Source organism: Balaenoptera physalus (genome assembly GCF_965194825.1).
Source record: "Balaenoptera physalus genome assembly, chromosome: 12".
NCBI classification, from domain to species: Eukaryota; Metazoa; Chordata; class Mammalia; order Artiodactyla; family Balaenopteridae; genus Balaenoptera; species Balaenoptera physalus.
Genome location: NC_138897.1, coordinates 27,390,350 through 27,408,774, shown reverse-complemented (window position 1 = coordinate 27,408,774; position 18,425 = coordinate 27,390,350). Strand labels below are relative to the sequence as shown.

The 18,425-nt window shown below is 38.1% G+C and overlaps 1 protein-coding gene across 12 annotated transcripts in view; it reads right to left on the bottom strand.

The window, feature by feature from the left end:
- Positions 1-18,425, bottom strand: part of PIAS2 (protein inhibitor of activated STAT 2) — a 96,684-nt gene extending 78,259 nt beyond the window's left edge. For 5 of the 12 annotated variants that reach the window (XM_082416579.1, XM_082416583.1, XM_082416589.1 and 2 more), the window contains exon 1: positions 18,218-18,423. In XM_082416579.1, coding sequence (XP_082272705.1) covers positions 18,218-18,241 — 24 coding nt within the window. In that variant the 5' untranslated portion in view covers positions 18,242-18,423. Of the gene's footprint in view, positions 1-3,080; positions 3,190-5,390; positions 5,480-18,217 lie in introns of all 12 variants that reach the window. The other 7 variants (XM_082416586.1, XM_082416581.1, XM_082416588.1 and 4 more) reach the window with 4 other exon arrangements.

Below are 18,425 nucleotides of genomic sequence, written 5' to 3'. Positions count from 1 at the left end.
GTAATTTTAGATTTACATACATATGTTAAAATTTCAAGAGAAAATTCAAGAAAACTTCAAGAGTCTGTGAGAAAGCAAAACAAAAAAAAAGTACTAATTTCACAACTAGTAAAATGGGGAAAACATGAAAAAGAGGGAAGGAAAATGAACAACCCAAAAGTCAGCAAGAAAACAGATAGGGAGACAAAACCCAGCAAAAGCAAGATGCTCAAAATGAAGGGGTACAAATAAATGCAAATATATCAATAATGCCAACAAAAAATAATGAAATAAACTTCCCAATTAAAATAGCAAGATTAGGGGATATCATTACAGAAACCACAGCATCAAAAAGATAATATGGGGTGGGCTTCCCTGGTGGCGCAGTGGTTAAGAATCCGCCTGCCAGTACAGCGGACACGGGTTTGAGCCCTGGTCCGGGAAGATCCCACATGCCACGGAGCAACTAAGCCCGTGGGCCACAACTGCTGAGCCTGTGCTCTAGAGCCCGTGAACCACAACTACTGAAGCCCACACACCTAGAGCCCGTGCTCAGCAACAAAGAGAAGCCACCGCAATGAGAAGCCCGCGCACCGCAACAAAGAGTAGCCCCCGCTTGCCGCAACTAGAGAAAGCCAGCGCACAGCAACAAAGAGCCAACGCAGCCAAAAATAAATAAATAAATCTATTAAAAAAAAAAAAAAAGATAATATGGGAATACTAAGAACAACTCTCCACACATGAATTTGGCAACTTGGTTGAAATGGATCGATTCCTTGAAAGACACAAACCACCAAAACTTACTCAATATGAAACTGATAATTTGAATACCCCCTCTAGCTATTCAGGAAATTTAATTCTTAATTTTAAAACTCCAAAAAAAAAAGAAATTACCACACACCCAGATCATTTTATTGGAGAATTCTACCCAACATTTAAATAAGAATTAACACCAATTCTACATAATTTCTTCTGGAACATAGAATATGAGAGAAGACTTCCAAATTCATTTTATGACGCTAGTATTACCCTGATACAAAAACCAAACAAAGACAGTTCAAAAAATAAAACTACAAACCAACATGCTTCACGAACACAGATGCTAAAATACTTAAAGTATTAGCAAATAGAATTCAGCAATATATAAAAAGAATTAACACCAAGACCAAGTGAAGTGTTTATTCCAGGGATACAAGGTTGGGTCAATGTTTGAAATCAATGAAGTACACCATATTAACGACTAAAAAAGAAAATCACATGATTATATATACATAATCTTTTATATATACAGCAATGAAGAAAAAAGCATTTGACAAATTCAATGCCCAGTCATGATAAAAATTCTCAGAAAAATAGGAATAGAGGAGAACCTCCTGAACTTGACAGAAAGCACCTACAAAAAAATCTAGAGTTAACATACTTAATGGTGAAAGAATGAATACTTCCCCCTAAGATTGGGAATGAGGCAAGGATGTGCTGGAAGTTCTAGCTAGTGGAATAAGACAACAAAAGAAAAGACATAGGTGTTGAAAAGAAAAAAATAAAACCGCCTGTATTTGCAGATCCCAAGGAATCTGCAAAACAACTACTAGAACAAATAACTGAGTTCAGCAAGGTAGCAGGATAAAAAATCAACACACAAGCACCAATCACATCTCTATATACTAAAAAGAACATGTGAAAACAAGTTAAAAACACAATACTATTTATAATCACTCCTAGGAAAATGAAAATACATATGTTTAAAAATATAACAAAACATATACAGGACTTGTTTGCTGAAAACTACAAACACTAATGAAAGAAGCCTAAAAAGATCTAAATAAATGGATTTTCTGTGGATTGGAAGACTCAACAAAGTAACAATATCCATTTTCCCTACATTGATACACAGATTTAACACAATTCCTACCCAAATCTCACCAAGACTTTTTATGGATATAGATGAGATTATTCTAAAATTTACATGGAAAGGTAAAGGAACTAGACGAGCTAAAACCATTTTGAAAAAGCATAGAGAGAGAGGAATCTGTCTATCCTATTTCACAACTTAGCTCAGTAATTAAGACTGTATGTAGTATTAGTAGAGGGATAGACATAAAGGTCAGTGGAACAAAACAGAGAACCCAGAAATAGACCTACACAAATACACCCAAATAGTTTTTGGTGAAGGTGCAAAAGTAACTGAAGGAAGAAAAGACAGCCTTTCAACAAATGGTGCTGGAGCAACTGCGCATCCAGAGACCAAAAAATGAATTTCCACCTAAGTCTCACATTTTATATAAAAAATAACTCCAGGACTTTCCTGGTGGCGCAGAGTTTGGGAGTCCGCCTGCCAATGCAGGGGACACGGGTTCGAGCCCTGATCCGGGAGGATCCCACATGCTGTGGAGCAACTGGGCCCGTGCGCCACAACTACTGAGCCTGCGCTCTAGAGCCCACGAGCCACAACTAATGAGCCCATGTGCCACAACTACTGAAGCCCGTGTGCCTGGAGCCCATGCTCTGCAACAAGTGAAACCACTGCAATGAGAGGCCCGCGCACCGCGACGAGGAGTGGCCCCCGCTCGCTGCAACTGGAGAAAGCCCACGCACAGCAACGGGGACCCAACGCAGCCAAAAATAAATAAATAAATAATAAAATAAATTTATAAAAAAAATAATAATAACTCCAAATGGATCACACGCTTAAATGTTAGAATAAAGTTGTAAAACTTAGGGAAAAAAACACAGAAGAAAATATTCAAGATCTAGGGCTAAGCACAGAGTTTGTATACTTGACACTCAGAGCAAGATTCACAAAAGGCGTAACAATAATACACTGAATTTCACCAAAATTAAAAACTTGTACCCTTGCAAGACCCTGCTAAAAGGATGAAAAGACAATCCAACAAAGGACTAGTATCTAGAATATATCTAGAACTCTCAAAACTCAACAGGAAAAAAACAATCCAATTAGAAAAAAGGACAAAAGACATGAAGCAACATTTCATTAATGGGGATACACAGATGAAAAATAAGCAAATGAAAATATGTTCAGTATCATTAGCCATTAGGGGAGTGCAAATTAAAACCTCACTAAGATATCACTAGTTACATACCAGAATGGCTAAAATCAAAAACAGTGGTAACACCAAATGCTGGCAAGGATGCAGAAAAACTGGATCACTCCATACATTGCTGGTAGGGGTGTAAAATGGTACAGCCACTCTGGAAAACAGTTTGGCAAGTTCTTAAAAAACTATATGCACAATAATCATACAACTCAGCAACTGCACTCCTGGCATTTATCCCAGAGAAATGAAAACTTATGTCAAAAAAAAAAACCAAAACCCTATGTACAAATCTTCATAGCACTTTTATTCATAATAGCCAAAAACTGTAAACAACTCAGATGTCTTTCAACAGGTATACGGTTAAACAAATCCATACCATGGACTACTACTCGCAGTAAAAAAGGATGGCCTACCAATACATTTAACAACATGGATGAATTTCTAGAGAATTATGCTGAGTGCAAAAAACTGAACCCAAAAGGTGACAAACTATATGAGCCCATTTATATAACATTCTTAAAAAGACAAAATCATAGAAATGAAGAACAAATGAGTGGGTCCCAGAGATTAAGGGGATGGAAAGGAAATGGGTGTGGCTATAAAAATAATAATATGAGGGATCCTTGTGGTGATGGAAATGGTCTGTATATTGTGTCAGTATCAATACCCTGGTTGTGATATTGTACTACAGTTTTGCAAGACATTACCAATGGGGGAAACTGGGTAAAGAGTACACAGATGTCTCTGTATTGCTTCTTAAAACTGTCAGTGAATTGACAATTATTTTAATAAAAAGTTTAATTTAAAATTACAAAAACCAACACTATTACAGATTAATTTTTTAATTCAATAGCATGACAGTCACAAGAGATTAAAATAAAAGAACACAAAAATGTAGGGGAAGGGGGAATTTTAAAAATCAAGCAAAACTAGCTGACCAAAAAAATTAATAATAATAATAGGTATGTTAATATCAAGCAGTAGTATGTAATACAAAAAGCATTACTAGACATAAGGAGTCACTACACAGAGTAAAAGTTTCAATTCAACAGCAATATATGATAAATTTAAATTTTCATGTACTAATAACAATTTTAAAATGTATTTTAAAAATTGAAAGAAACTACAAGGAAACTGAAAAAATAATTCTAGTAAAAGACTAACATACACCTGCTCTCTAAAAAAACAAAGATATAAGATTTGAACAACAGAATTAACAAGCTTAACTACTGGACATACATAAAACTATGCACCAACAAATAGAAAATACACATTCTCTTCAAATACAAAAAACTGACCACAGTCGCAACAGATTTCAAAGGACTGTATCATACAGATCATGCTGCCTAACCACAACACAATTACAAATCAATAACCAAATTAACTAAAGGATCACCCATATGTTTGGAAATAAAACTTTTAAGTAACTCATAAATTAAAGAATTCATCCCTTGTGTGATGCAGGGAAAGCAAATACATAGAAATTCATGATCATTTACGCCTGTCAAAGTGCTGAAAGTTAATAAGCAAGGTGTCCAACTTAAGAAATTAGAAAAGGAATAGAAATAAACCCAAAGGAAGTATAAAAGAAAGCAGAAATTAAGTAGGGGGAGGATACATTAAAGAGCATAAAAAGGACAAAAATTAGATTCTTTGAAAAGCTTTTTAAAATTGGCACATTTAGCTTTTAAAACTCATCAAGAAAAGGGTAGCATTTTTAAAAAAAGATAAAAAGGACAGTAACTACAAAATAAGAGACTAACAATTTAATGCCATAAATTCAAGAACGTGAATGAAATGGACAACTTTCTATAAAAGTATAACCTACCAAAACCAGTTTGAAAATTGAAAATATGAGCAATCGTATAACCAAAGCAATTGAATCAGTGATTAAGATGTGTCCCACAAAGAAAACAGTAACAATTCTACAAGGGAGCTCTACCAAACACTCAGGAAACAAATTATTCTAATCTTACATAAACTCCTCCAGAAGAAAGAGGAAAAGTATATATATCTTTTAAATTATAGGTCAATATTACTCATTATTAGAAACAAAAATCCTACATTAACTATATTCAAACTGAGTCCAATAATGGAAAAAAGGGACAGACCAGGGCTGACTTTATACTTGGAACACAAGGTTGGTTTAAATTTTAGAAAATCAATCAATGTATTTCATCATGTTAACAGGTTACAGAAGAAAACCATATGATCCTTTCAAAAGATGCAGAAAAAGCTTTTGATAAACTTCAACATCCATTCTTTTTCTTTTTAATTAAAAAGCTAATAAGAAAGGAACACCCTTAACCTGAAAAGATTATCTACAATAAACCTACAGCAAGCAGCATACTTAACTGTGAAACTCTGATAGCATTCCCTTTAAAATCAGGAACAAGATCAGGATGCCCCCATCACCGCTTCTATTCAACATTGTACTGGAGATCCTAGCCAGCACATTAAGACAAGAAAAAGAAAGAAAAAAAAAGCATAAGAATTGGAAAGGAGGAAACAAAGAGGTCATTATTCACAGATAGACCTGTCCACACAGAAAATCCTAAGAATTCTATACACAATTTATCACAATTAGAAGGACAGCAAGGTTGTTATACGAAGTCAAATTGTACTTCTATACACCAGCAAGGTAGAAAATATAATTTTAAAAGATACCATTAATGATTTGACACAAAAATAAGGTACCTAGAAATAAATCTAACAAAATACTTGTAAAAGTTTAGTTGAAGAAAATTATAAAACTTTATTGAAAGAGACTGTAAAAGACCTAAATAAATGGATACCACAATGTTCATAGTTAAGAAACTTAATAACAAAATGCTAGTAGTTCCCTTCAAATTGGTTTACAAATTCAATGCATTTCCCATCAAAATCCCAACAGGTTGCATGTGTGTATCTATATAACTTTAAAAAAAGATACTAAAGTTTTACGGAGGAGCAAACCAGCAAGAAGTTCCTTGAAGAAGTACAAGGCAGGAGAACCTGGCCTACTTCTGTGTCCCTCAATGACTGACTAGACGGTTTCACACCAACCCTCCTTACGAAAACTTTAAAAACTGAACATAATATTAAAAACATCTGTTTGAAGACAAGAAGCACTACAAAAGGCAGCAAGAACCTGGGAGGCCAAGACTGTGGAAAGAAGGGAAGCCTAGAAAATGGAATCTAACATTTGATGCCTCTTTTCCCCTGGAGATAACTGCCAATGGAAAAAGGGCAATTGATAAGTTAAGAAATCCAGCAGAACTTTGAATAGACTTATAGGGCTGGGAAACCCAGAAGATATTTGCAAAATATAACCTGCAAGTCCTGGTATCTGGGATATATAATAAACTCCTACAAATGAGTATGAAAAAGACCCAATATAAAAATGGACAAAAGACTTGACAAGCCACCTCACAAAAGACATCCAAATGGCCAGTAAGTATATTAAAAGGGGCTTAACATCATTTCTCATTAGGGGAATTCAAATTAAAACCACTAAACATCCACCAAAATGTCTAAAATTAAAGGGTGGATGAGAAAGGACAAGGAGCAACTAGAACTCTATTATTTTGCTATTGGAAGGGAATGAACAAAAAAACTACAATTACATACAACAATATGGATGAATCTCGCAAGCAAAATTGAGAGGAAGAGGTGAGACACAAAAAATATACACATAATATAGTTCCATTTATATAAGGTTCAAAAAATAGGCAAAACTAGTCTAAGATGTTAAAGTCTGGCCAGTAGGTATCTTTAAGAAGGAAGAGGTTAGTCACTGGGAGAGGACTCAAGGGAACTCTCTAGGGTGCCAGTAATGTTCTATTTCCTGACCTGCATATGGTTATATTGAGAAAATTCATCTAGCTGTACTCTCATGATCTGTATACTTTCTTTCTATACTTATGTATGCCCTATAGAAATAAAAGTTTGTTTTTACAGAAGCTGTACAAAGTTACAGTAATTAAAACAATGTGATGGTACAGTTAGACTAAGAGTCTAGAGTCCAGAAAGTATAGATAGATCCAATTGTATAACAAAATCAGTAAGAAATAAATTTTTTTTAAAAAAAACTAGTACAAACATGGGCAAAAGAAATGAATAGAATCTCAGAAGAGGGAAGAACATGTTAATCAGCACAGTAAAAGATGCTCAAACTCATTAGTAAAAGGAAAAAATTGAAAACTAAAAGATGGTACTTCATACTCACTGGCAAAAACTTTTAAAGCCTGATAAAAGTAAGTATTAGCAAGAAAGCTAAGGAATGAAAACCTCTGTATTCCTGGAGGGAGCAAATACTGATACAGTCCTCTTTGGAAAATAATCTGGCGTTATCCAGTACCGCTGAAGATGCGAATATCCTTAAGTCCCAGCAATGCAATGCTACTCCTAGAGTTTCTACAGTGAAACATACTGTATTAAATATTCACATTAAATGAGATCAATAAAGACTACAAATAACATGATATCAATGCAGATTAAGTTTGTTCACAGTTTTATTTATTTTGCATTTCAGAGCTTTTTGGATTTCAGAAGTGTAGATAAGGAAAAAAAAAGGAAACTACAGGGCTTCCCTGGTGGCGCAGTGGTTGAGAAACTGCCTGCCAATGCAGGGGACACGGGTTCGAGCCCTGGTCTGGGAAGATCCCACATGCCACGGAGCAACTGGGCCCGTGAGCCACAACTACTGAGCCTGCGCGTCTGGAGCCTGTGCTCCGCAACAAGAGAGGCCGCGACGGTGAGAGGCCCGCGCACCGCGATGAAGAGTGGTCCCCACTTGCCACAACTAGAAAAAGCCCTCGCAGAGAAACGAAGACCCAACACAGTCATAAATAAATAAATAAATAAATAAATAAATAAATAAATAAATAAATAAATAAAAGAACGTGAATTTCTTAAAAAAAAAAAAAGGTAACTACACAAATTTCCAACGAGAATGGATAAATTTGTATTTATACAATGGAAACTCAAACACAATGATAAACCAAAACACCCCAAATACATACAGCTTTATTCAATTTGTATAAAATTTAAACACACAAAAACAAAAAATTTGTATATATAAAATGTGTGATTTACATATATATAATTTTATATATCTATATAATGTGGATGTGATGAGGGAAGGGCACCCTGCTGACCTAATGAACTATTTCTTAACTTGGGTGGTGAGCACATGTATGTTTATTTACCTACATCTTACCTGTTATAAACAACCTTTTGTACCTATTAAACAATTTAAATATTTAAAAAATTTTAATTAGCATGATATACCCAAATACATAAACCACTATTAACCATTACCAATTCTGAGAAATGACTCAAGAGAACTTTTTGAAGGAATTAGTGTCCTAAGAAAGTTCAAGGACAGGTTGCTATTTTTAAAAAAAGGGAAGAAATAAAGAAAAAGAGGATAAAACTCTTGTAAATCAAAAATATAATTACTAAAATAAATTCTATGGAAGAGTTCTAAGTCAAGGAAACCTTCCAGAATGTAAACAAATAAAATGTCAATCTTGGAAATCCGATATTCACCTGTCAAGAGTCTCAGAGAAAATAGGAAAAAAATTATCCAAAAAATAGAAGATAATTCCCCAGACCTGAAGAGCCTTAAAACCGAAAAGGTTCCACCAGAAGGAATGAAAAAGGCCCACAACTAGACACATTTCACAACACCAAAGATAAGATCACCATAAAGACTGTAAACAAGGTTACCACAAAAGATAACGATCAGATTTGCAATGGATCTCTATCAGCAATATTGAGTGTTCTAAATTCCTAAAGCAAAGCTTTCAACATTCAAAACGAAAAACTGTATTACCAACTCATAATTCTGTACCTAAACTTTCAATCAGGAACAAATGCAAGCCATTTTCAAACATTCAAGAATTTAGAAAGTTTATCACCAGCATATCCTTTCTAGAACAACTACTCAAGAGGGGGTGGGGGGAGGAAAGGATTGGGAGCTCCGGATTAGCAGATATCAACTAGTATATATAGGATGGATAAACAAGGTCCTACTGCATAACTCAGGGAACTATACTCAATATCCTGTGACAAACCAGAATGGAAAAGAACATGAAAAAGAATATATACGTATAACTGAGTCACTTTGCTGTATAGCAGAAATTAACACAACCTTGTAAATCAACTATACTTCAATAAATTTTTTTAAAAAAACTACTCAAGATTATATTCCAGTAAAATCAAAAAGAAGTCTAAAAAAGAGAAAGACATGAGATCCAAATAACAGACTTAACCCAGGAGTGCAATGTAATCTCAGGATGACAGATGTATAGCAAGATCCTGAAAGCAAGCTGCCCAAATTACAAAAAAAGGTTGAGAGCTCCAGAAAGCCCATCGTCAAGAAAAGTTCAATGGCTACAAGATGAAACCATATTGTACTGGGTTGCCAAAAACTGCCTTCAGGTTTTAAGTAAAAATAAAAGACACATTTTTCATTTTCACCAGCACTTTATTTTTTTTTAATTTATTTAATTTATTTATTTATTTTTGCCTGCATTGGGTCTTCGCTGCCACACGCGGGCTTCCTCCAGTTGCGGCAAGGGGGGGGCTACTCTTAGTTGCGGTGCGTGGGCTCTAGGCACACGGGCTTCAGTAGATGTGGCACCAGGGCTCAGTAGTTGTGGCTCGCAGGCTCTAGAGCTCAGGCTCAGTAGTTGTGGCACACGGGGCTTAGCTGCTCTGTGGCATGTGGGATCATCCCAGACCAGGGCTCGAACCCCTGTCCCCTGCCTTGGCAGGCAGATTCTTAACTACTGTGCCACCAGGGAAGTCCCACCAAGCACTTTATTGAACAACATATTCACCCTTTTGTTCCACTACCTTCTGCCATTCTTCAGGCAAGTTCATAATTCCATCTTACCAAAACTTTTTATCTTTTTAAGCAAAGAACTGTTCCAGATGCCTTTTACAGTCTTCCAGGGAATTGAAATTTTTTCCGTTAAGAGAATTTCGTAAAGACCTAAATAAATGGAAATCTGAAGGTGCAATGTCTGGTGAATACAGCGGATGAATCAGAACTTCCCAGCCAAGCTGTAACAGTTTTTTTGCCTGGTCATCAAAGAAACACGCGGTCTTGCGTTATCCTGATGGAAGATCATGCGTTTTCTGTTGACTGATTCTGGACGCTTTTGGTGGAGCGCTGTTTTCAGTTGGTCTAACTGGGAGCAGTACTTGTTGGAATTAATCGTTTGGTTTTCCAGAAGGAGCTCATAATAGAGGACTCCCTTCCAATCCCACCGTATACACATCACCTTCTCTGGATGAAGACCGGCCTTTGGTGTGGTTGGTGGTGGTTCATCTCCCTTGTCCCAATATCTCTTCCATTCCATATTATTGTACAGTATCCACTTTTCATTGCCCGTCACAATTTGTTTTAAAAACGGAACGTTTTCATTACATTTAAGTAGAGAATTGCATGCAGAAACACAGTCAAGAAGGTTTTTGTCGCTTAACTTATGTGGAACACAAACATCCAAGTGATTAACATAATCAAGCTGGTGCAAATGATTTTCAGTGCTTGGTTTGGGTATTTTAAGTATTTTGGTTATCTCTCACGTGGTATAACATTGACTGCTCTCTATTAATGTCTTGATTTGATCACTATCAACTTCACCTGGTCTACCCGACCGTGAAGCATTGTCCAGTGAGAAATCTCCAGCATGAAACTTCGCAAACCACTTTTGACATGTTCGATCAGCCACAGCACCTTCTCCATACACTGCACAAATCTTTTTTTGTGTTTCAGTGGCGTTTTTACCTGTCTTGAAATAATGAAGCATAATATGGTGAAAATGTTGCTTTTTTTCTTCCATCTTCACTATTAAAATGGCTATACAAAAATTCACCAATTTTGATGTCTTTTTTTAAATGCACGCTGATATGACAGCTGTCACATACAAGATAACAAAATTGTTTCGAATGAAGTTAAAGATAACTAAGTGCTACCAGAGCCATCTTACGGGAAAAAAAGAAAGAACCTTTTGGCGAACCCAATAATATTAAAGTTTAAAAATGATTTCCATGAGCTCTCCACAATCATGCAGGGCTTTATTATATTTCTCCTTTAAGGAGCCCAGGTTTAACAACACAGAGGTTCTCAACAGCTCCACACTACTTGGCTCTATAGTAACTAATACTTATATCAGCACACATATTACAAAGGCTGGTTATTAGTATTCAATTTCTAGAATCTTCCTGTAGAAGCACAGAGAAGTTTAGAAGAGTTATAAACCATAATATAAATGCTATAAATCTTGACAATATAGTATCAATAGAAAATGAAGGCTAGAATGGGGAAGAAAGGTGGAGGCTGGGAGAAACAAAGGGAAAAAGATGGGTGCTAAATCCTCTTTAAGACTGGGAACTAAAGAGAGAGTGTCTAAAACTGATAGGTCAAGAAAGAGAAATTTAACTGCTACAAAAAGTTTAAAATAATCAACAGCAGAATTAGGAACAAAAATGTAACTGGTAGAAATCAAAGTGCTAGGCCAGGTGGAAAATGAAATGACCTAAATTTCTTATCTACTAGAGAGTCAAGCAACAGATACTGTTTATAGAGTTGAAAGAAAAATCAAGATATAGAAAGACACGCTTTATTTTTGAGTTTTGGAATTAACCTAAAAAAAGAAAAACTAAGGAAAAAAATCCACATTAAAGGCAGTTATATAAAGATTTAAGACAGAACTTTTACTTTTCTTTTTGGATTTTTCTGCATTTTCATTAAAAAAAAAGAATGAAAGAAAAAAAAGATGAAGAAAAGAATAAGAAATTTTAAATACATTATTAAAGCCATTACCAGATTGGGGGGGAAAAGGTCAAATAATTTGTCTAAGGTCATACAGTTGAAAACCATGCATCTCCAATGCTAATATCAAAAAAAAACCAAAGAACAAACAAAAAAAAATACCTTCTGCGGCATAATCTAGATCTGCTTTTTTACTGACTTGTATGAATAACCAAATGGAGAACTCCGAATGTCTATGTTAAGTTTATATTGTTCTCTGCCAAGTCACAAAAAAAAAATCTTATTCGTTTCACATCATTTTTCCAAAAAGTCTAGGAAAATGACCATGTTACTAGTGGGTTCAAAATGAACATTCATAGAGGATAGTTTGGACTATGATACCAATTGATTCCACATCGCTTTTACTTCAACTTCAATTCAACTGTGAATTTCTTAAATTCCGATTCCTGAATAAAAACAGACTAGCTGCCAAGACAACTCAATGGGGAAAGAACTGTCTTTTCAACAAATAGTTCTGCGAAAACTGGATATCCACATGCAAAGGAAGCTGTATCTCTACTTCACACCATAAACAAAAATTACCTCAAAATGGATAAACAATCTAAATATAAAAGTTAAAACTATAAATATAAGCTCTTAGATGAAAACAGGAATAAATCTTTGACACTGGATAAGGCAATGGTTTCTTAGATTTGACATCAAAGGCATAAGCAACAAAAGAAAAAAGATAAAATTAAAAACATCTGTGCTTCAAAGTACACGATCAAAAAAGTGAAAAGATAGTCCATAAAAAGGAAGAAAATATTTGAAACCATATATCTGAGAACTTGTAACTGGAATATATAAAGAACATAAACAGTAATAAAAAAGCAAACAACCCGGGCTTCCCTGGTGGCGCAGTGGTTGAGAGTCTGCCTGCCAGTGCAGGGCACACGGGTTCGAGCCCTGGTCTGGGAGGATCCCGCATGCCACGGAGCGGCTGGGCCCGTGAGCCACAACTACTGAGCCTGCGCGTCTGGAGCCTGTGCTCTGCAACAAGAGAGGCCGCGACGGTGAGAGGCCCGCGCACCGCGATGAGGAGTGGCCCCCGCTTGCCACAACTAGAGAAAGCCCTTGCATAGAAGCGAAGGCCCAACACAGCCAAAAAAATTAAATAAATAAATAAGTCAGGAGCTCTTTAAAAAAAAACCTAACCCATGAAGGAGTTTAAGTCCTTATTGTTTAAAAAAAAAAAAAAAAAAAAAAGCAAACAACCCAATTAAAAAAATGGGCAAAAGGTCTGAATAGATATTTCTCCAAAGAAGATATACAAATGGCCAATAAGCACATGAAAAGATGCCCAACATCATTAGTCATCAGGAAAATGCAAACCAAAACCACAACGAGATAGCACTTCACACCCACGAGGACAAGGATGCGGAGAAAGCAGAACCCTTATACACTACTGGTAGGAATGAAAAATGGTGTAGCAATTGGAAAAGAGTTGGGCAGTTCCTCAAAAACTTAAACAGAGTTACCACATGACCCAGCAATTCCACTCCTAGTTATATATCCAAGACAATCGAAAACATATGTCCACACAATACTTATACACTTGTAGATAAATGTTCACACCAGTCAAAAAGTGGAAATCACCCAAATGTACATAAATTCATAAACGGATAAACAAAATGTGGTATATTCCATACAATGGAATATTATTCGGCCATAAAAAAGAATGAAGTACTGATACATCTACAAGAATGAACCTGAAAAGATTATGTTAAATGAGAGAAACCAGACACAAAAGGCCACATGTAAGATTTTATTTCTATGAAATGTCCAGAATAGGCAAATCCATAGAGACAAAGTAGATTAGCAGATGCTGAGAGCTGGGGGAAAGAGGGCATAGAGAGTGACTGCTAATGAGCATGGGTTTCTTTTGGGGTGATGAAAATGTTCTGAAATTCAATAGTGGTGATGGTTGTATAACTTTGTGAATAGACCAAAACCACTGAATTGCACACTTTACAAAGCTGAATTTTATGGTACGAGAATTATATCTCAAAAAAAAATCTTTTTTTAAATAGACTAGCTAAGATCCAATCCAGAAAAACAAAGGCAAAAATGCTGAGAAAAGAGAAACATTTGGAGAATTTGTTAGAAAAATGCCACCTTTATCAGAAAAGATATTCATGTTTACCAGAGGGAGGGTGCAGACCTAAGGAGCAAACAAACACAAAAATGTTTACCACAGCTAAGAATCTCTTGGTTTACTGACTATAAAAAAATTATCTATTTCATTTTAAATTAAATATTTGGTTTTGAATGTGCTTTCATAGACATGATCTTAAATGAAGTCCTCCTGGAAATTTAGTTGTATCCACTAATAACAGCTTTGAATTATATGGTGAATTCTGTTAACATCTATCATATGTATTAGTCTATTTCTTTGCCCAATAGTTGGCAGCTTGGAGGGATGAGGACCTCTAACCTCAACACTCCCCTTCCCCATTAACTTCCCATTCTCCCTCTGTATCCCAACAGCACCCAAAGGTACCAGGATGGCAAGTAAGGAACCAAACCCTCAAGCCTTCTAGGCAGAAAGTCTTCTGTTATAGAATTATTTAAGCCTCTTATTAGATCTTCCGTGTCTGGCTTACCAGTATCTATTAAGAAAGTTACTATCACTGGCTCTTCCACTAGATTCCTGCACACACATTCACTCTCATTCTCTGACACGCACAGAGATAATAAACTCTCAATGCACAAGAGAAAGAGGATGAGGAGTACAGGAGAGAGAGCCTTAAAAAAAAAAAAAGTTAGTACAGTAGATCCCCCCTCCACTCCCACACTTGAGAGAAGGAAGAGTGGATTAACCAGGTTAAATTGTAGCAGCGACCTTTTTAAGGACTGCACCAGTAGGAGTATTGAAATTATGCAACTGGAGGAGACAAGGCTAGAAAAGCCGCTCTGGTTGAAGAAGAGGTGAGGGACTTCAGACTCCAACTACTCTGCCTCTCTTCCACCACTGTGCTTGGCACTGCTAGAGAATGTTTTGGAGGAAGAAAGCAGGGCAACAGTGACAGAGGCCTAGGCCACCAGACTGCATGAGCTTTTCCCAGGTTAATTCAATAGTTAGTTAATTCACAAACTAGTTAATACACAAATTCCTAACAACATAAATGTTTTAAACAAGCAACCACTGAACTGAATAATTTCTTCTCTAGCACCTTGAAAGCTTCTAATACCTAATGCACTATTATAATCATCTTTGACTATACAGCCCACAATTTCCCTTCACAGAGAACTTATCCCTTCCTTTCCCTCAACCCATCAGGATGATCTTGTGAGTCAGGTTTGTATGATGTGACTCTAACCTCCTGGCTATAGATAATTAGGACAGAAGTGGACCCTCACCGATCCTCTCTCCCAGAAGAAATGAAGAGAGGTGTGCTGGTATTCTACTGGTCACTTGAACTGAAAGCAGCAAAGTGTAGGGATGCCATATTCTGCTGTGACTGGACAAGATCTCTGGTACTGGCCCACAGGGCAGTCTCAAAAACTGAAATTGTCAGGCAGCCTCTTAAGGTTCTACAGGAGTTGCCTCGTCAAATAACTCCCCTCCCCCGAGCAAAGCAAAGGCACAGGAGTCACTGACGCACAGTGAAGATGACCTTTCCCAAAATTCCAGACCTCCAGTACAGAAGACTCCAGCACTAGCCAGCAGTGACCTGCTCTGGTTATACGGGCTCCTAGGAAGTGGCCCTGAATGATAACGGACAAAGATAAAGGAAATCCTCTCAGCAGCAATATCAGCAGCCAAATATGTGGCATTCAGGTCGGCTGGCCATTTCTTCTACTGCCAAGAAGTTAGCCAACAAACCAATGCCCGTGATTTTTCCTGGTCCTTCAATTTACTTCAAAATATATTCTGTAGCAGAGACCATTTGAAAACCCTCGATGTTTCTTCCCCTTTTCCTCCTTTCTAATTAGATTTTTATTCAGTTGTCCAGTTTTCCCTACGATATTATATATCATATAAGCAGGGTATTGTTTATCATTCAATTTAGTTCATAAAGTGCAGGATGGTAGCTAGGAGCACCACGTGGACCCAAAGGAAACTGAACAGAGCAGTACAGCTTAGACTCTAAGGAGCATTCACTCTAAAGCTAGACCTCTGAGGTTAAAAATCCCAGGTCTTCCAGTATTGAGCTGTGTGATCTAGGTCAGGTTATTCAACCTCTCTGTGCCTCAATTTTTCACAGAATTGTTGTGAGAACTAAATAAGTATGTATGTAAAGTGCTTAAACCAGGGCCAGGCATGTAATAAGCACTTTCTTATAATGGATATCTGCCATCATCATCATCATCACGATTTGCAATGGGGAGTGGGGAGAGCTACAGCACATCTTTAAGTGTAGAGGATGCTACTGAGCAGGTAAGGCAAAAACGGGGGTGGAGAACTCTTTCAGCATTTGCACAGCCCATACCCTTCCCTCCTCTGAAAACTCCCCAGTTAGTCTCCTAACGTGAACTATGGCAGAGGAGCCATCTTCTAGCAAGTGCAGGGAGAAGAAAAGACAGCTGATTTACAGAAAAATATGATGAAGCTGACCCACAAAAGAAAATGGGAGGGAAGAGAGAGGGGTATGGGATGGAGACAGAGGATGGAGGGAGTGGGGAGGGAAGGGGGAAGAAGGGGAGACAAAGAAAGAGAGAAAATCTTGGTTGCCAACCACTTTCCAGTTCCTGATTCCACTCCAACCTAAGCACTGACTGCCCTTTCTGCCCTATACCAATCAATAAACTCTTCACTTTTTATTAAGCTTTGACAAACAACACAAAAGTCTAACACAAGCCTTGGAAAACTTTTCATCAACAACAAAAAAAATCTTAGAAGAGGTAAAGTTATATAATCCGTTACTACACAAAAACCAAGACAATACTGCAGATAAAAATAACTACAAACTTCAGTATTCTCAACCCATCCTAAACCTAATGCATGAATTTACACAGGTGAGGCTCAGGCCTGGTTGTTTCAAAAGCTCTACAGGTGTTATAACCTCTACAGCTGAGGCTCAGACACTAACACCCTTACACTTATCAATATGAACACCTTTTACCTACTATCACAGTTCTCTGTATAAACTAGCATAGAGCATAAAATGCATTAATATACTTTTCTCTTTACTGGGAATTAAATAATTTTTGAAACAGCATGAGAGAAAATGGCAGGCATTATTCGAACTGAAACAATTTACCTTTAGATCAGAACCATGAATACGTTCCTTTGCTGATGTTCACCAAACCAGCCAGGTAACCAGACAACATGCTTCCCCCGCATCCCACCCCTCTCCAAAAAGCAATAATAAACATACAAACTGAATCTTTCACCAGATTTCTCTTCCTTCTTATTCGGAAACAGTAATGCTAACAACACGTCTATGGTTGTGCAAACTGATTGCAGTTAACTTAATTTCAAGTTCCTATTCATCCCTTTTTTGAAAGACTTTTTTTTTTTCATCAGGGTTTCCGTCCTTAAGTATCCCATTTATGCCGCCAGTAATTCTGCGATCCATAAAAAAATCTGGCTCGTTTATCACAATTCTGTCTCAGTTGAGGGCTTTGAAGGTTATGACCCCACTGGAAAAATATCTTTTCCGTTCTAACCCCAACACAGCGCATTTCAAACCTCTACTATACAAAGGTTAACAACAATAAAGTTGTGATCTTGTTCGAAAGGCTAGGGAGAAAAAATTTTCAAGTGCAAAACGAGTTCACAAACCTCATGACAACACGGACTTTGCGGAGTTCTTACCATGGCACTAAGAAAATACCAAGGTTTAAGACCGATCATTGAAGGTAGGGTTCCCAAAAGACCACGCTTCTCCCCAAGATGTTGAGGAAGCACTGGTGGGAGGAAGGGGCCTTTCTCGTGACAGATCTGACTAAGCGGTAGCATCACCCACAGAAGAGAGAGAATTCCTAAAAGCAACTTCACGTTTCAGAAGACAGCCTCCCACCAAGTGAGTAGCCCGTAGACTTAGGAATCGACAGACACGTACACCCCTCGCGAAGGTGGAAAAGCAAATCCTGCTTCCCACCTCACCCCTTAAAATAAACGGGGAAGTTGGGTCCCCACGAGCCCCTCCCGAGAGCGGCCCCGAAGCCCCGCGCCAGGTGTGGGGACCCACCGACCGGCTCACCTGGTCCCCAGGCCCGCCACCACCGGGTGGCACGGGCTTCCTCCGCCGCTTCGCTCCCCTCCCCCGCCCGCCCGGGCGCCCGTTCGAACGCGGGCCGGGGCTCGAGGCTCCGCCAACCGGTCCGCGCGAAACAAGAAGGTGGCGGCCGGCGACGCTGCGGCTTCCCCGCCTCGCCTACCCTCCCCTCCCCCGCGGCCTCCGCTCTCCACTCCCACGCCCCCGCTTACCCTCAACTCCTCGAAATCCGCCATTTTATACCACCCGCGGGCGCCGCCGCCGCTGCCGCCACAGCACCCCCTCCCGCTGCCGCCAACGACACCGCCGCCACAACGGCCGCCGCCGCCGCCTCCAGCACCATCCTGCACTGGGAGCCGCTAAAGACGCCGCGGCCACCGCCGCCGCCGCCGCCGCCGCTGCCTCCGGGCCTGTCACGTG